Raw genomic sequence first — 17,396 nt, 5'->3', positions numbered from 1 at the left:
CTATAAGGGGTGTTTAAGGAAATTGCCTATAAAATGGCGATTGAATGGGTATCCACTCTTACCCACCGCACTGTTGACTAGTGGAGGGTCGTTAGCCGAACAGGTAGGATAGGACGAAACCTTCCATTATAAGTATAATGAAATACAAAGTAACTAAATGTTTTTCTAATTCCCAATCTTAGTTACTTAGGCAAAAGTGAATTGATGCAATTCCATGAAATTACACTTTGTGCCTTTGCGAAGACGTTAGTGGAGCGTGTGTGGTTTACCGGCACACTAAATGGTTCTAAGAAAAGGTTGCAATGGGTGACTCAATGTTTGTCATAGTTTTGTGGAGCGTGTGTGGTTTACCGGCACATCGAATGGGTGATTGTAACATGTGAGGGCACCATGTAAGTTTGCATGGTTATTCACACCCGCTTTGTGATCCTCGGCATCCCAATCACAAACAAGAGGGGCATATCGAGATTTAAACATGCCATTGAAAGTTCAATGAATCTCAAAGGATCTAGGAGTTTTCATAGATTTAAAACTTAAATTTCTTTTTCGTTTTTCATGGTGGAAATTAGTGAATCGTCATTCACTTACCTTCAAATATTCTGCAACTAGATTACGGCATCCCTTTTCTAGGTTGTAGCGTATTGTGTTGGGTTCTAGCCTTAGTATCTCATTTGGGTGATTTACTAAGGACTCAATCGATTAACTAACTTGAATTTGTTTTCTCCCGTTTTGTAGATGTCAAAGTTCGACAACTATGGTCTTCCCAAATCCCGTGGAACAAGCATTCCACATGAAGATGATATTCCACGATTCGATCGAGGAACAAGAAATCATGTTGCACCTCCTCCTCCTCCTCCAATTGTTCTCCCTAACCCACAAGATCAAAGAATTGAAAGGTTCAATATCACTAAAGCCCTATTGGAAATGAAACATGAAGATGGTAAATCCATGTGTGCCCACATTCTAGGAATGAAATCACACATCGATAGGTTGATTATGTTGGGTGTGTCATTCCCGAATGAGTTGGCTGTAAATTAGGTTTTGTAGTCACTTCCTGAATCATATAATGAGTTCAAAAGAAAGTATTATATGATGGATCATGACGACAACCTCATTGACCTAACCTACATGCTCATTGCTGCTGAATCAGAAATGATTTGGCAAAGCAATGGAGCGTATTTGTTGGGAGAGTCAACCGAACATGCTTCCGAGGACGTTCTAGGAGAACCGACCTGCGTTTGCTGCCAAGAGAAAGGGCGTTGGATAGAAGTCTGCCCCAAGAGCCTAAAAATTCCAAAGATGGGAGAGTCAAAGAGTATGACTGCGCTTCAGGTAAAATCCACTATCTAACTTCGTTAAGTTCCTATTCGTTGATTCAAATACATGATGTGATAATATTGCATGTTTTGCAGGATCGGTGAAAAGAAAGGAAGCTTGATAAGACAGCAAGATGAATCTAATCACAAGAGATGGATCTCGATCGCATGGACTTGAAGATTGGATTTTGAGCTTAGATAGTTATGATAGAGTTGTTAGAAATTTTCCTTTTACGTAGTTTTCAATAGATTTTGCATTGTAAGGACAAATGTTTTTCCGCTGCTTTTATAAATAAGATAAATTTTGTTTGACTTATTTATTTGTTTACTTCCTTGCAATGAAATCGTTATGAAAATTGATGTTTGTATATTTCTACAACGAATGGATATGATTCTTAGTTATGTAATTTATGGAAATGTCGAGAATTTACCAAATAGGGAGAGTATCTCATCGCCCAAAGTTTCAATTGGACTGAAATTTGGAATCACGCAACTTGGTTGCATGGTGAATGAGAAATTTCATATTTGGAAATTAGACAAATTTGTTGACAAAGTGTCAAGTGAAGGACTAGGAGATCGAGTACACAAAGTTGTGTGTTGATCAAGTTCACCATAAGAGTAACAAAGATATTTGTCATGATTTACTAATGGCTTAGTAAATATGATTACACTTACAAGATTAAGTGTAATTCTGAATTGATTAAAGGGTTTAGATCAATAGTAGAACGAACAAGAAGAATCAAGTAGGCGGAAAGATAAAAGTTTCTCCATTCTAAGAAGAAGGGAGAGTAGCTTTTATGCTTTATAATGGGTCTTAATGATTAATAACCATATCTCAATTTATCCTCTAAGTAAGTCTTAGTACAATTGTATGTTTAAGAAGAGGAATCAAGAATTGAAGAAATGGTTAAATCAAGAAGTCTATCATACTTCGTTCCAATAACAAGTCTTAAAGTTAAGATTGTGACAATGAGTGAAAAGTATTAAAGGTTTATAACATTCATCAAATGTGGAAAGTTGTGATGTCTTGAATAAGACAAAGATCGACTAGAACCAATTTATGAAGTGTTTTGATAAAAACTACACTAACTCTTGAATATTTGTTTGTCAAAAAATGTTTATTGACAAAAGAATCTTATATGTCAAGGAGTCAGTGGGAGTCTTATTGGTCTGGAAAGGTTTCAAGAACAAATCAAATAAACCTTATCGATCATCACTAGCACACGAGTTGAGGTTTACAACCTATCGTGTTGAGAATATTTTGATTCTGTGTTGTTCCAATTGAGTTAATTATGCATGTGAGTCCTATGAGTTCTCATCTTGAACGCATAAAAGGCAAGGCGCCTTAATCAATGAAAGGTACATTGATAGGATAAGGTGAGTTGCTTAACTACTTGGAAGACGTGGTGGACAGCTGTGCTACCATAAGGCAAGAAATCAAGATTAAAAAAGGCTCGGTCCATATGAGTTTGAATTTGTCGTAAACTTTGGGTTTAACAAATTCACATGGATAAGAACAAATACACCATTTAAATCTAAGTGTCATAAGATTTCCTCCTTCATGAAAATGATTATGAGGAAATGCTTTCACTAAGAAAGATTTTAAGAAGATAGTGATTGTAAAATTGCATTCTCGAATTCGATCATGGTTACGGTATCCCTTTCCATAATTTGAATTGTGAGGTTTGGCAATTAGTCTTAATTGTTGAGACACACATATGAACCATCTAAGGCAAAGGTGTATAAGTTCAAGAAGCCTTGATAAAAGATTATCAAAGCACTAAGTATTAGAAACATGGACTTAAGAAATTCAATAGGTATTGTCTTTCTGAAAGATAAGATGTTTATGAATACATGTCGATGCTAGTGGGAGCATAAGTGTTATGTTTTATAGTAATCATCATGATAGTGGGAGCATAAAAGTTATGATTGTATGATTATTATAGAAAGTATTGCAAGTTTGCAATATTAATTATAGAAAAACAAGAGTTATACCTTGCAAAGTCGTAAGGGTTGTAAAGTTGTTTTACTATAATTAAGGGAGAGAATATTATGCTTCATTTCAAATCTAAAGGATTAGATTGAGAAATGTTGATAAATTTAGTCAAAGGTATATAGTGTGTTCTTATAATTTCGATTATGATTACGGCATTCCTCTTCACAATTCGAATTTTGAGAACATAGCAAATAAAACATTATGCGTCGTGTCCCATACGCTTCGGGTATAGGATCGATTGCAAATGCTTTAATGTTTGACCATTCTAAAATTTTCCAAAGGTCTAGCACATTTAGAGGGAAAAGGGACTAGAATTGGTTTTGACTAAAATAATTAAACAACTATGAAAGGACAATCCAAAGTTAGACGAGGATTGGTCGCTTGTGAGTAGTTGGAAGTATAGTATTGGAAAAATATGGAAATGTTTCCATATTGGATGGACCATATTGACATCATTACAAATAGAAAAGATTCTATTAAGAATGAGTTATCATGAGGAAAATATGGAAGCGTGTTCATATTAGGAAGTAAATATTGAAAATCTATGTCTAGATTAGAAACTTCTATGCAAAAGGATGTTCAAAGGAATGTATTTTGAGAGAGAGACATCATATCTAAGGAATTGTCTTGTAACAATCTCCGATAGAGGACTTTGTGATATCATTGGCAATAGTCTTTGTGACTTTGGTGCAGTGACATTACGAAAGGATCGTTGCATAAAGTGTTAGAATCTAGCATATTCTATAAGTAGCAAGAATTTGATATTCTTACACTTATGAAAAAGGATTTGGAGTTGTAAAATGAGAATGATTGGAAATGTGTTCAATTTGTCTATTTCACAAAAGTAAGAACCATAGGTAAACATTGTGTGCATGCTAGGAGCATGGGACAAGTGTTGGAATTCAAGTAAGAAGTTGATTACCCGAAACGACAAATAATGAGTAATCGATATGGTGATAAATAAAAGGAGTTTTATTTATACTCAAAGGGTTGAGGCCATATGGGATTACTATTATTCTTGTGTTTCACTTTGCATGTTTTGACTTCCAGAATAATTGAGTTTATTAAGAATAATCAAATTATTCAAACGGGCCACAATCGTTCATATGTTGGAAGTAGATATGAATGAACACTGTCGTGAATTGGTGTGTGGATTGTCTAAAAGAATATTAGACATAAGCAAATGTTTTCTGCAATGTTCATGAGTGCTTATGAATATGATTTGAGCATTGGATTAAACCCGCACTCACTTGGATTACTCCATGAATTGTATCACGAGTAATTAGTGAGACGATAACATCTTATATTCTTGAAACTGAGATGTGTGAGTTGTATCTTGTGAATCGGTTGCACATTGATAATATGTAAATACACTAGTAACTTGGTGTTATAAAACATATTGTTGTGTGTAATTTGGTGAATGAGTGCAAGCAAGCATTGTATCAAAGTTTATCCGTTCCTTTTATCCAAAGAAGGATAAAAGCGATATCTTTGGGCCCCTCGATGGTTTAGTGATGACAAACGTAAATGCTCGGCCGGGATAGGGCTAATTTGATTTGTTCAATTAGTCAGTCCTCATAAATCAGAAATCAAGAAGTAGTACAAAGAGAATGATTAAAAATCATATCTCATACGATATCTAGAATGGAGGAATATATGATCCCTTATCTAAGGACACGCGTATCTGATATGATCAGAGTTGACAGCAGCTTTGGAAAGCTACGACTGCAGATCAGGATCTGAAGTCATACGCATAATAGTTATTAGACTTATCCAAGTGGGAGACAGTTGGATTAGTGTCTAAGTCCATAACTATTTTGGGATGTACTTGACCCGATGGTGCATAGTCCTTTTGGGTTGCCTTCACCAAAGCAACTTGATTGGAGAAATAAATAAAGAGAGAGAGAGGTTGTTATGATTTATTAATATGTTATAAGAATAATATATTAAAGGAGAAATCATATTTGCTTAATTAATATTGGTCAATAATTAATTAGGAATTAATTTTGTGATCAAGTGTAATTAATTAAACTAGAGGGGCTGAATTGTAATTATGTGATAGTTACAATATATCGTAATAATTATCCTAGATATAGGTTGGACGAATTCAAGGGATAAGATATCCTTGAAATCGTCCAAAGGATAAAGGATAAGGGATTTCTAAGGCTTATCTTATGGTTGCTTTGTGGATAAACAACTAGATAAGGATAATGACTGAAACCCTATCTCTACACCTATATAAAGACCCTAAGGCCTTAGAATTCGTGTACTTGTTCCGAAGGAGTCCTAAGGACGAATTCTAACCTCTCTCCTCTCTCTTTATACCTTCTCCATTTGCTCTTGGTGTTTGTAAGCCATTAGAGGAGTGACACTTGTGACTCTAAGCATTCCAAAGTCATTTCAAAGAGGAATTGAGATTGTTATTGCTACATAACAATCAAGGTAATATCTTAAACCTAATTACATGTTAATATGATTACTTGAATGCTAGAATTAGGGTTTATAGTCTTGGATTCAAAGCATGTACAATATAGAAACCTAGATCCAAGCATTAGGGTTTGTATGAGCACATAGGATGTCTTATGACCAAAACCTATCAATTATCCCCCCCACAATTCCATTTTTATGTATGTGGGACATCTAAAACCTCCAGATCTAGGGACCAAACTCCTAAAGCAAACTCATTCTCATAAAGGCAAACCAAAGAGACCACAATGTGCTACAAACCACTCTAAACTAGATCCATCCAAAAGAGATGATAGGATTAAAGAATTTTACCTTTAATAGGTTGCAAAAGATGAGTAACTTCTAGATCTCAAACCTCCACTCCAAGTGATGATTCGGCAACAAGCTCGAATCTCTTCAAAATGTACAAAAACACTCCAAGATTCCTCACTAAATCTTAAGAACTCCAAGATGGTGGCTAGGTGTCGAGATTAGGGTTTAGGAGGCATGGAGGCTGATAAAAGGCAAGGCTTAATGAATAAAAGAAGCTTAAATAGGACTAAACCCCTATAAATTAGGTTTCCATTTGAAGGGCGTACACCCCGTGTACCCCTAAGTACGCCCGACGTACTTAGAAGGCATTGACGACCCATCCAACCAATACGGCTTGCTTACTTGGTGAGTACGCCCCATGTACTCGACCAAGCGCTAAAACACTTAAATTCAAATCAGCCATAACTCCTTCGTTCTAAGTCCATTTTTGATGTTCTTTATATCCACAAAAAGGTAACGAGAAGCTACACACTTCTATCAAGTCATCCTTGACTTAAGACTTTTTTAACAAAATCCAAAATTCATAAATACCCGAATTGCCAAATCACCGATATACCCATGGGCTCTGAAACACAACCGAACACTCAGATCACTTAATCTATAATATTCTCATCCAAAAAGGGCCAGTTCCCTCTTCCCCCAATGCCCGAAGCCTTATGAACGCCCGAAGCCTTATGAGAACTGATGATTTGGGTCACGACCCCAAATAATGAAGCGCTTTAAAACCGAGTGTTACAACTCTCCCCCACATAACTTAGATTTCGTCCTCGAAATATCTCCATAATAACACCCAGCCACACCAGATAACCTAAATAGCCCATCCACAACTCTAATATAGACTGAAGGAACATATATTTATATATCTAAAGTTAACCCCTAAGGAATAATTCTTACCTCCTTGTCTAAAATCCAAAGTTCTGAAACCATGTCTCCCTCCCTGACTGACATCCCTGTACGAATCACTGACCAATCACTACTACATAACACTCTTACTTGATAGAACGCTTAGATAATCCTTTGAGTAGAAGAATCATCCTTGCAACAGTTAGACTCATATGAAGACTACACTGTACGTTCAAATCAATTACTCTGAGATTATTTAATCCAAGATGCAAGTGACTTAACATACTTACCAAATAACAAGTAGCTCCACCCTCGAGTGCTAAATACTTAATACCGTCTCGGCCCATCTTGACTCCCCTAGCTGCTTTCCAAAAGCAGGCGACCTCCTTAGTCGCAACTTACCTGCCAAATAACCGTTTCATCGGATTTTCACCTGATTGCGGATATAATTAGTCTCACACAATCATACCATGCGACTTTCGAGCGAAGGCCTCATCCGAAGTCACCAAATCCAATGCTAAAAGTGAATGCTACATGACCATCTGTAGTGTTATATTACAATCGGCCGCATACGGCCCACCACTTCCTTAATCCCAAAAATGTTGTGGCATTCCTATGGTCTCACATACTGACCTACCCTGGTCTAATCCCTACATGATGAAATCCACAAGCAAATCGTAGATTTGTTATACGCTCACAGCTACTCAAGAACCGATGAATGCTACGGGCCACCCCCACAATTTTACAACACTCCAATCTATCTGCCTCCCCAGTCTACGTTACGACCACCCTGCAGTCTTCCAACGCTCATATCATTGCATGGCTACCGCATATGGTCTAATCGCTCATACCACCAACATTTCATTGAATGTTTTACTCACTTTCATTTTCCCACCAAAAATGCTAGTGGAGATAGAGAGTTGGCGTAAATAGAGAAGTCATGGTCACCTTATGATAGACCGATCATTTGTTCCAACATTGGGTCATCTAGCCAACTGTTAATACCCTTGTCATTTCAAACATTTAAGGATTCAATTTCATCAAAAGCTCGTACCTGAAACATTAAGGTGGTCAACAAAAGTTTCGATTATTTATGGAGTCTGTCGGCCTTTGATTCTTGGCTAGTTTTCATATGTAATTCAGAGTGTAGGTGCTTTTTCAAGCATATGGATTTTACTGTGTATTAAGGTTGTTATGTGATTTTTTTTTTAAATTTCTTTCATTATACTTTGCCAAAGCTAGAAGTAGATGCCCGTTTCTTTTTATAAACCATGATTTAGTGTCGATCATCGATATATCAATTTATAAATTATTACTTAGAGAATTAATATCAAGCTTGTCTGTGGAATGCAAAGGGATTTGAAGGAATTGAAATGAAAGATTTTGACATTGAGGCCTTTAGGTGTCAAATAGATTAACTTTAAGAGTAAATTACACAAATGGTCCCTACGGTTTGGGGTAATTTACGTATTTGGTCTCTAACTTGTTTTTTTGATCAGAAGGTTCTCAGTGTTTATTTTTGTTACGCGTTTGGTCTCTGTCTTAGTAAAATGGACTATTATGCTCTTATTTAAATAAATTAAAATAGTCTTTTTTTTTTCGATAAGATAAGGTGAGGTGGTGTGGCTTGTTGATGTGTTTATTTAAATAAATTAAATAATTAAGAGATGTAGACTTTTTAGGTAAGACGGGTACCAAACATTTAACAAAACCAAACAGTAGTGACCTTACAATTTAAAAAAAATAATAATAATAAGTTAGAGAACAAACAAATAAATTACTCTGACCATTCTGATCAAAGTACGTCTAATTCAACAACAGAGAGATTCTATAAATTTTTATAATTTTTTTGGTAGGCGACCATTTTTTGGCACGAGACCATGAAATGTATATGTCGTTCTTAAATTATATTCCCTCTTAAATATATGTTTATGATAAATGATCATTAAGTTTATTAAGTTAATAAGGCAATTGTATCCAACAAACTTGTCAGCCCACTTTGTTGACTTTTACATTATTGAGAACCATTAAATTTGAAAATACATATAATATAATATAAAACGTTAGCAAGCCAGGGAGTTCCATCTGTATATATTATGAAATCCATGTATCATCAGTTTCATAATTCTTTGTCGACGTAGAAAACATGAAGTTGTTTCTCCCGTTTTCAGCAAGTATAGCAGCCATATTTTTTGGTTTTCTACTAAAATTCCTGCTGCAAATCTTGAAAGGAAAGAGAGTGAAGAACACAGAACCACCTCAAGCAAAGGGCCGATGGCCGGTAATCGGACACCTGGGCCTTCTTGGTGGACCTGAATTACCTCATAGGGTCTTAGGTGGATTGGCTGATAAATACGGCCCCATCTTCACCATCAAGCTTGGTGTTCACAATGTTTTGGTGGTGAGTAGCGCTGAGATGGCGAAAGAGTGCTTTACCACAAACGATAAGGTCTTTGCAAGTCGACCCAAGTCAATGGCAGTAGAACACATGGGCTATAACTATGCCATCTTGGCTCTCGCTCCTTATGGGGACTACTGGCGACAAGTGCGCAAGATCTTGACACTCGAGGTTCTCTCTCAGCGACGTGTGGAGATGCTTGGACCTCTTCGTGCTGCAGAGGTTAAAGCATCCATGGAAGATATATATAACGCTTGGGTAAAGAATAAACAGACTGGAAGTTCCGACATGGTAAAGGTGGATATGAAACAATGGTTTCAGAACTTGATATTAAATGTTGTCGTCAGGGTTGTTTCAGGAAAAAGGTTTTCACCTGATGACAAAGAAGGGGTTCGATTTCAAAAAGTGATAAGGAAATTCTTTGTCTTATTGGGCACATTTGTGGTGTCTGATTTTATTCCATATCTCAAGCCTTTGGACCTGGGAGGATACGAGAAAAAAATGAAGATCACAGGAGAAGAGATGTACGAAATTGTTACAGGATGGCTAGAGGATCACAAGAGAGTGAGAGCGGAGGAAAAGCATGCGCAGCAACATGAAAGAAGCCAAGTCTTCATGGATGTTCTGATTTCCGTTCTTGAAGGTGCCTCCCCAGAGGAATTCCGTGGTTTTGACCATGATACCATAATCAAGGCTACATGTTTGGTAAGCCTAATCTTTATCTCATCATCATTTTATACATCACCAATGCTATACGACTACTATTAGTAAAGTTTGTTAATCGTTTATAGTTTCTTCCACATTCTTTATAATATTTGCAACAGTTTTCAGTGGCAAAGATAAGGTGTGCAAAAAACAAAATTATCAGCATGCATGTTGCTTGAAATCTAATACAACAAATTTGTTTTAACTTCAAACTTGCAGACTGTTTTAGCTGCGGGATTGGACACATCGTCTGCAACGTTAACATGGGCTTTATGTTTGTTGCTCAACAACCCAAGAGTATTAAAAATTGCCCAAGATGAATTGGATGAGCATGTTGGAAGGAAGAGAGTAGTGGAGGAGTCGGACTTGAAGAACCTTGTTTACCTTGACGCAATCGTTAAAGAAACACTGCGTTTATACCCGCCTGGACCTCTAAACCTTCCTCATGAATCCATGGAGGATTGCGTTATTGGTGGCTACAAAATCCCTAAAGGCACACGTTTATTGACTAATCTTTGGAAAATTCAACATGATCCTAATAAATGGTCAGATCCTGAAGAATTTCAGCCCGAAAGATTCTTGACAAGTCATAAACATGTTGATGTCAGGGGAAACAATTATGAATTGATTCCTTTCGGTAGTGGTAGAAGAGTATGCCCTGCTATTCCGTTTGCTCTTCGGTCTTTGCATATAACTTTAGCTACTTTAATACAACAATTTGTGCTTAAAAAGCCATCGGATGAACCCATTGATATGAGTGAAAGCGCTGGAGTGACTATCAGCAAAGCGATCCCACTTGAGGTCCTTCTGGCGCCTCGTTTATCCCTTGATATGTACCCCAGACCAGTTGAAGATTGATTGGAAGATAATCATAAAATCAGGAAAATCAGGAATCCACTACTGACTAGCCTTATCAACAACTTGTTTACTCATACTATGTTTGTTTTCCATCATCCAGCATGGTTTCTAGTTACTGTTGTTTATAATCTCTCTATATATAGAGCCCTCCTTGGTTTATAATTCAATCATCAATAATAAATAATTCTTAGTATGAAAATATTATTTCCATATTTACTTAGTATTGTTGTTTACATGAACTTTGTTCAAGTAAAACGTGTGTAAACACGGCAAGAATTCGAGTAATTAAGAATAAAATATCAATTTAAAAATAGAATTAAGATATCAAACGTAAACAATCGTCAACAAGAATAACGACGTAGAGAACCGAGATTACGTTGAACCCAAAAACGGAAAACTCAAATAATCAATTCACTATAATTTGAAGCGTTTATAGGGTTGAGAAAAAAAAATTGCAGCAACCTTTTAATGGTGATTGAAATATGAGGGTTAAAACCCTTTACTTGTGGTTGTGTTAAGGTACACTGGCCAAAAGCAAATGAATATATATATATATATATATATATATATATATATATATATATATATATATATATATATATATACCATCTTATAAATGTGGGTCATTTATAATTTAAGACAATTGTTTTAAAACTCAAGGAAACAAAATCTGGACCTTTGATTTTACATCCAATAGTGAGGATTAGACTATTGGTGATCCATGTGAATCACTTACAACCAATCAAAATAGAGTATTTATTATTCAATTCTACATACGGATAAACACTATCATACATATAATTGTGCCCTCACTTTTAATACCATAGAATTTTCATTTGATGTAGCCGCTATCTCAATCCAGCCGCACCCATCGACGATTCCATTTTCCCCAACCCCCTCCTCCCATCGCCAACCATCATCTACGCCACAAATGAAGACATTGTCACCCTATGCCACCACAGAAGCCACCGGTCAAAACCCTTGCTCATAGCTACTACTCAATGAGGAGTATACTATTCGGCGTGTCCTTCAATCATTCCCGCTTCACTAGCGGTTGACCTGGAGTCAACATCTCCTTCATTTTTTCCTGTATGTTAACATGATGTGTGTTTCCATTTCGTAGGCTTCCAACAGGTGTGATTTATGGTTTTTTTTTTTTTTTTTTTTGTAGAATTCTTTATAACATGTTTAATTTACTACCAGTTACAAAAATCTGCAACAAACCTTCCCAAGAATGTCGAGCGATCTACCATTGTTGTTCATTCTTGGTGCTTTAAATTTTTAACAGGTCATCCTTCTTTTTGTTTTGTTTTATGTTTGTAATAGGTTTGAAAATATTAAACAAACTACCAAGTTGATGCTCATCTTGGTAAACAAAGTAGCAATTTGAAGCTCATCTTGGTCTTTTTATTGTGTACGTGTGTGTTTTTTCAATTTGAATTATTATTGATTTAGTGATTTTTTTTTCTTTTGTTGTATATTTGAATGAGAACAAATATGGAATGGTTGATATCATTTTTGAAAGGAACGAATTTTTATGTTATTTATGTATAATTATTGGTGTTTATGTAACTTTTGTATTGTAATAACTTTTTGCTTCAGGATTAACTTCAAATTATGGTTTGTTGTTTTAGAGCTGAAGATGGGATGTCATTAAATGCGATGGAAATACTTAATGATGTTTTTTTTTTACTAGTGCTCATGTTATTTTCAGGGCAGCTGATAAATAAACGAACCATAAGGATATGTTTACATTAATATATGTATTTGTTCATATATGTAGGAAGCATTTAAAACAAATGAACTTAATCTTCATCTTTAATAACCATATGGTTATATGTTTCAAATCTGATTTTTTTAATGTTCTATTTGTAAGGATGAAGATTTGAAGATGGAAAGCGTGTGGAGGATATTTTGAAGATTTGAAATAGACATTACAGAAAGAGGACTTGTAATAAACATTTGTTAATTAGGTTGAATGTGATTCAGAAGTGGATATTTTAAATAGCTTAAATGATATTTATTATTATCTTTTGAAGCTTATACCGTAGATTTTTTGTATTATTTACTTTATCAATGTATATATTTTCAATATATTTATGTAATTATTGCATATATTTATTTGATTCAAGCTGGCATTGTTGATGAAATTTTCGTAGAGATTAAGATGATTGAGATTGGCATAAATTTTTATTTTTATGTACTTTTCAAAATTGATTTGTTTCTTTATCTTGGTAAAGTATTTATGTTGAAAGAGATAAAGTTGTGAAATGATGATACCTAAATCAAACCTAAAGTAAGTTTGAAAAAAAGCAATTTTACGTAGCTCTACGGAGGATAACAAAGAAATGATAAGCCATCTTCCATGAGTTATTGTGTTATTTTTAAATTGAAAACTTAATATTGATTTCTGTGGAGAAAACTATAATATAAAATGACTACAACTAAGTTTCAAATAGATTTAGAAAAGAATAGAACTTTATGACAACCAAAATTATTTGTATATCAAAAAATAAAAAAATATTGAACATACATCAACTTAAATTTAAATTTACTAAAGACAATTTAAATGCAAAAAACTATACGGAAATTTTGTAATCTACCTTTGTAGCTTGGACTGGAATATAAAAAAGTTAAAAACTGTTTTAGCATCAGTCACTTATTTTTATTTCATTTTTTAGTTTTTTTAATAGTTTTTTGGCTTTATATTTAAGATCTATAAATGTAAGAACATCTCATACACGATATTCATTTTATGTCTATTGAATGTATACAAAAAATGCTTATTTTACTTATGCTTAAAAAATATTTTATTAATGAAATATGAATAAATGATTTGTAACCTTCAAACTTGTCTTTTTTAGATTAATATAAATGAAAATAGACGAATAGTTGAATATGTATGTGGAAGAGTCAACAATTTTTTAATTAAAAACTTTTACTACCAAAAAGTTTTAAAACAATGTTTATTACCATACAATAGAGATTTTATATTTAATTTATTTAGTTTTATATCGTTATAAAATACGTTTATTTTTATCATAAAAAAAACTTTTAAATCTATTTCAATTGAAATTCTATGCCATAACAAAAGAAATTTTATACCATGGCAAAAAAACCTATTAATATCTTGAAAAAGAAAACCTTTATTACCATAATATCATCACGATGAAACATCTATACCTTTAAAAAAGTATCGAAAAAAATGATTAAAATGTCGAATTTAGTACGATCGACTTGAAATTTGGTTCGCTTGAAAACAATTGTAGCTAACAAAGATTAAATCGATATTACATTGTGTTCGAACTATGAGAACACTTACTTCATCATATTTTCTAAAAATTGGCTACAACTAAAAGGAAATAAAATCCGAATGGTAAAAGAAGTTAATTACATGAACCCTAAAATATTTTAGAAATTAAGGCAATACCTAAATATGTTAACTCCTTTCTCATCCTATTTTTCTTGAATGGAAAAAGGAAGGGCAATGATTCAACTTAATTTGTTTATTTTTCCCTGTAATGTATAACCTAATTAGTTAGTACATCTATTTTTAATCACAAACACATTAAACAAAATTGCAACGCACTTTTAAAATAAAATAACATCGTACTTTTATTTTTAACCCAATAACATATGTCAAAAGAAAACTATACACCAAAAGGAAACAATTTGATGACTAGCGAAACGAAACTAATTTTTGGTCGGAAACAAATCGTCGTCGCCGCATCGCACGGCTACCACACTAGTGTGTGTGTGTGTGTGTGTGTATATATATATATATATATATATATATATATATATATATATATATATATATATATATATATATATGACTTTCAAGTCTCTAAGCATAAAGTACAAACAGTTATGAATAAAATAATATTAAAATTTAAATTTAACTTATCTTTCCCTCTTATCTCTTGGTAACTTTGACTTCGTCCTCTTCAAAAGGAAACTATCATATGAATTCCCATTTAATTCGTTGAACTCTAGTTCAAAAGGCGCACTATCAGTCTCCCATCCTTCATATCTCTATCTCTCTCTTTCTCTCTCTCTCTCTCTCTCTCTCTAACTCACTCTCTCATACGCTTGAACCCTAATCGTCTTATTTCTTATGAAATGATGCAAGCCGACGAGCTTCACAATTGTTTACATGTCATCAAATTATCATCAACATCACCACCGGTTGCTTCCGGTACATATCCAGATTCAACACAACAATAATTAAGTTCAAATATGCAATTCAATTTGTACGTATATGTAATGCCCTAATTCTGGTATGCTATTTAATATTATTATTTATTCAAGTTTCTAGAGGAACTCGACAAGTCAGTAGCCCGACTCGTCGAGTAGAGACGGGATTTAGAGCACGTTTAAGTTGGCGAGTCCATATCCTGGACTCAGTGAGTCCATCAGTCTGAATGAAACCCTAAATCCCCGGGTTTTGCACCCTATTTAAGCCATGTTATGAGCCCCAACCTCATCCCCTTCACCCTCAGATCATCATTTAGCAAACCCTAACCATTCCTTGAGCATTTTGAGCATTTATTGTGTGAATCTTGATGTTTTGGAAGAGAAGAAGGTAGCTAGATCTAAGGGAGTAGAAGAAGGTCCATGATCTTGCATCTATTGCAGAGTTATTGAGGTAAAAACCGGATTCCCTCTATGGCTATGATTGATTCTCCATTTGTTGGGCTTTGAAGATTGCGTCTTTTGGGCTCGACTGATTATGCTATTCAGTATTCCGGTTTGGGCCTGTCCAACCGTGAACCTTTTATGTTTTGTATATAAGTTTACGCTTGCATGCATATTAGGTTAAGGTTTCAGAGATCTGAGAATAGCGTTACATCTAGATGACAACAGGTTTCTTTGATCGTTCTTGTAACCTTCCAATCCTCTACAGTTGATGTTCTTAATCGAGCTCTTCTGAGGATTTTGTTTAATCATTCGACACGTTTGATTCAATCTTATCTCGTTCTTATTATTGTGTTTTTATCGTCTTTGTTTACTTACTTGTTCAAGATCTAATCGATCTTTGTAGATTAAAAGATTGTTAAATCTCATCAATTGGTATCAGAGCTGAATTCAGAAAGCTGATGGAGACTAAGTTTGAAATGAGCTCAATGGGTCCTATTAATTTTTTCCTCGGTTTAAACATAAGACAGGGACCCGAAGGTATCTTTATTAATCAAGAAGCCTACACGAAGACTCTCCTAGCAAAGTTTGGAATGATGGGAGACTCAAAAGTCAAAGTCCCAATGGCATTCGGCACCAAGCTTACCCCATCCCTAGACAAACCGACTGTTGATATCACGCTCTATCGTCAAATGATTGGCTCATTAATGTATCTAACCGCTAGCAGACCTGATATCATGTTTTCTGTTTGTTACTGTGCTCGATTTCAGGCAAACCCACGCGAACCTCACATGCTTGCAGTGAAGAACATCCTACGCTACCTCAAGCGAACCACCTCCTTAGGTCTATGGTATCCATCCAACTCAGGCTTCTTTGTTCAAGCCTATTCTGATGCTGACCTTGGAGGATGTGGACTCGACCGTAAAAGCACAACTGGTGGCTGTCAATTTCTTGACGGGAAGTTAGTCAGCTGGCAATCCAAGAAACAAACGTCCGTGTCGTTATCTACTGCCGAAGCGGAATACATTGCAGCTGCATCATGCACGTCACAAGTGATTTGGATCCAAAGTCAACTTCGAGACTACGGACTCAATATGAAGAAGATCCCACTATATTGTGACTCTGAAAGTGCAATTAGGATCTGTCATAACCCAGTGCAACACTCCAAAACCAAACACATAGCACTGAGGTATCACTTCATCAAAGATCACGTGGAAGATGGAAACGTCGAAGTTCACTTCGTAAGAACCACTGATCAACTGGCTGACGTCTTTACAAAAGCTCTTCCTGAAGCATCATTCAATAAAATATTGCAAGGACTAGGTATGATGGAATCAGAGTCAGTACCTCACGCTACCTCTCAAACTCAAACATAAGAACCGAAACCAACCGAACGTTCGGGTTCGGTTCAACTATCTGACCCACTCATTTCTTCAAAGGTAGTTTTTCAATGTTGTATATTTCTTGTACAATTCTATTTTTCCTCGTTTGATTCAAAAAAAAAATATTCTTATTTTCTTACATTTCCAGGTTCTTCAAAATTTTCTAGAACCGAAACCAACCAAAGGTTCGGGTTCGGTTTTTCAGAATTTTCTAGAACCGAAATCAACCGAAGGTTCGGGTTCGGTTTTAAAACTTTTTTCAACCGAAACCAACCGAAGGTTCGGGTTCGGTTTATCTCAAAAATTCCAATTTTTTTTTCTTGTGTGTTAGTGTTCGTTTATGGGGATACATTTGATGAAATACCTAAATGTCCCTAGAAGCATGCTGCTGTATGTGTCTCAAGCCTCATAAGATTTTGAATAATGGCCTTCATGACCTGGTATACACAAACCTTGTCTTCCCAATAAGGCCAATTCATTTA

At 35.0% G+C, this 17,396-nt stretch overlaps 1 protein-coding gene and 1 long non-coding RNA gene across 2 annotated transcripts; both read left to right on the top strand.

Annotated features, from left to right (window-relative positions):
* The first annotated feature begins 9,034 nt into the window (after positions 1 to 9,034).
* LOC145043267 (flavonoid-6-hydroxylase-like) lies at positions 9,035 to 10,952 on the top strand. Its single transcript, XM_078991870.1, has 2 exons — positions 9,035 to 10,036; positions 10,256 to 10,952. The coding sequence occupies exons 1-2, from the start codon at positions 9,080 to 9,082 to the stop codon at positions 10,892 to 10,894; spliced, it is 1,596 nt and encodes a 531-aa protein (XP_078847996.1). The 5' UTR covers positions 9,035 to 9,079; the 3' UTR covers positions 10,895 to 10,952.
* A 748-nt stretch (positions 10,953 to 11,700) lies between these two features.
* Positions 11,701 to 13,025, top strand: LOC145039005 (uncharacterized). Its single transcript, XR_013679679.1, has 2 exons — positions 11,701 to 12,028; positions 12,771 to 13,025. It is a non-coding gene; the product is annotated as an uncharacterized LOC145039005 (long non-coding RNA).
* Positions 13,026 to 17,396: the final 4,371 nt, after the last annotated feature.

The sequence above is a fragment of the Lactuca saligna genome, chromosome 4 (genome assembly GCF_052625555.1).
Source record: "Lactuca saligna cultivar CGN05327 chromosome 4, ASM5262555v1, whole genome shotgun sequence".
Taxonomy (NCBI): Eukaryota; Viridiplantae; Streptophyta; class Magnoliopsida; order Asterales; family Asteraceae; genus Lactuca; species Lactuca saligna.
This window is presented reverse-complemented; position numbering and strand designations above follow the sequence as displayed.

Coding starts and splice junctions, on each gene's coding strand:
- LOC145043267 (XM_078991870.1), top strand. CDS start 9,080: ATGAAGTTGTTTCTCCCGTTTTCAGCAAGTATAGCAGCCATATTTTTT. Junction 10,037..10,255: donor TAATCAAGGCTACATGTTTG/GTAAGCCTAATC, acceptor TCAAACTTGCAG/ACTGTTTTAGCTGCGGGATT.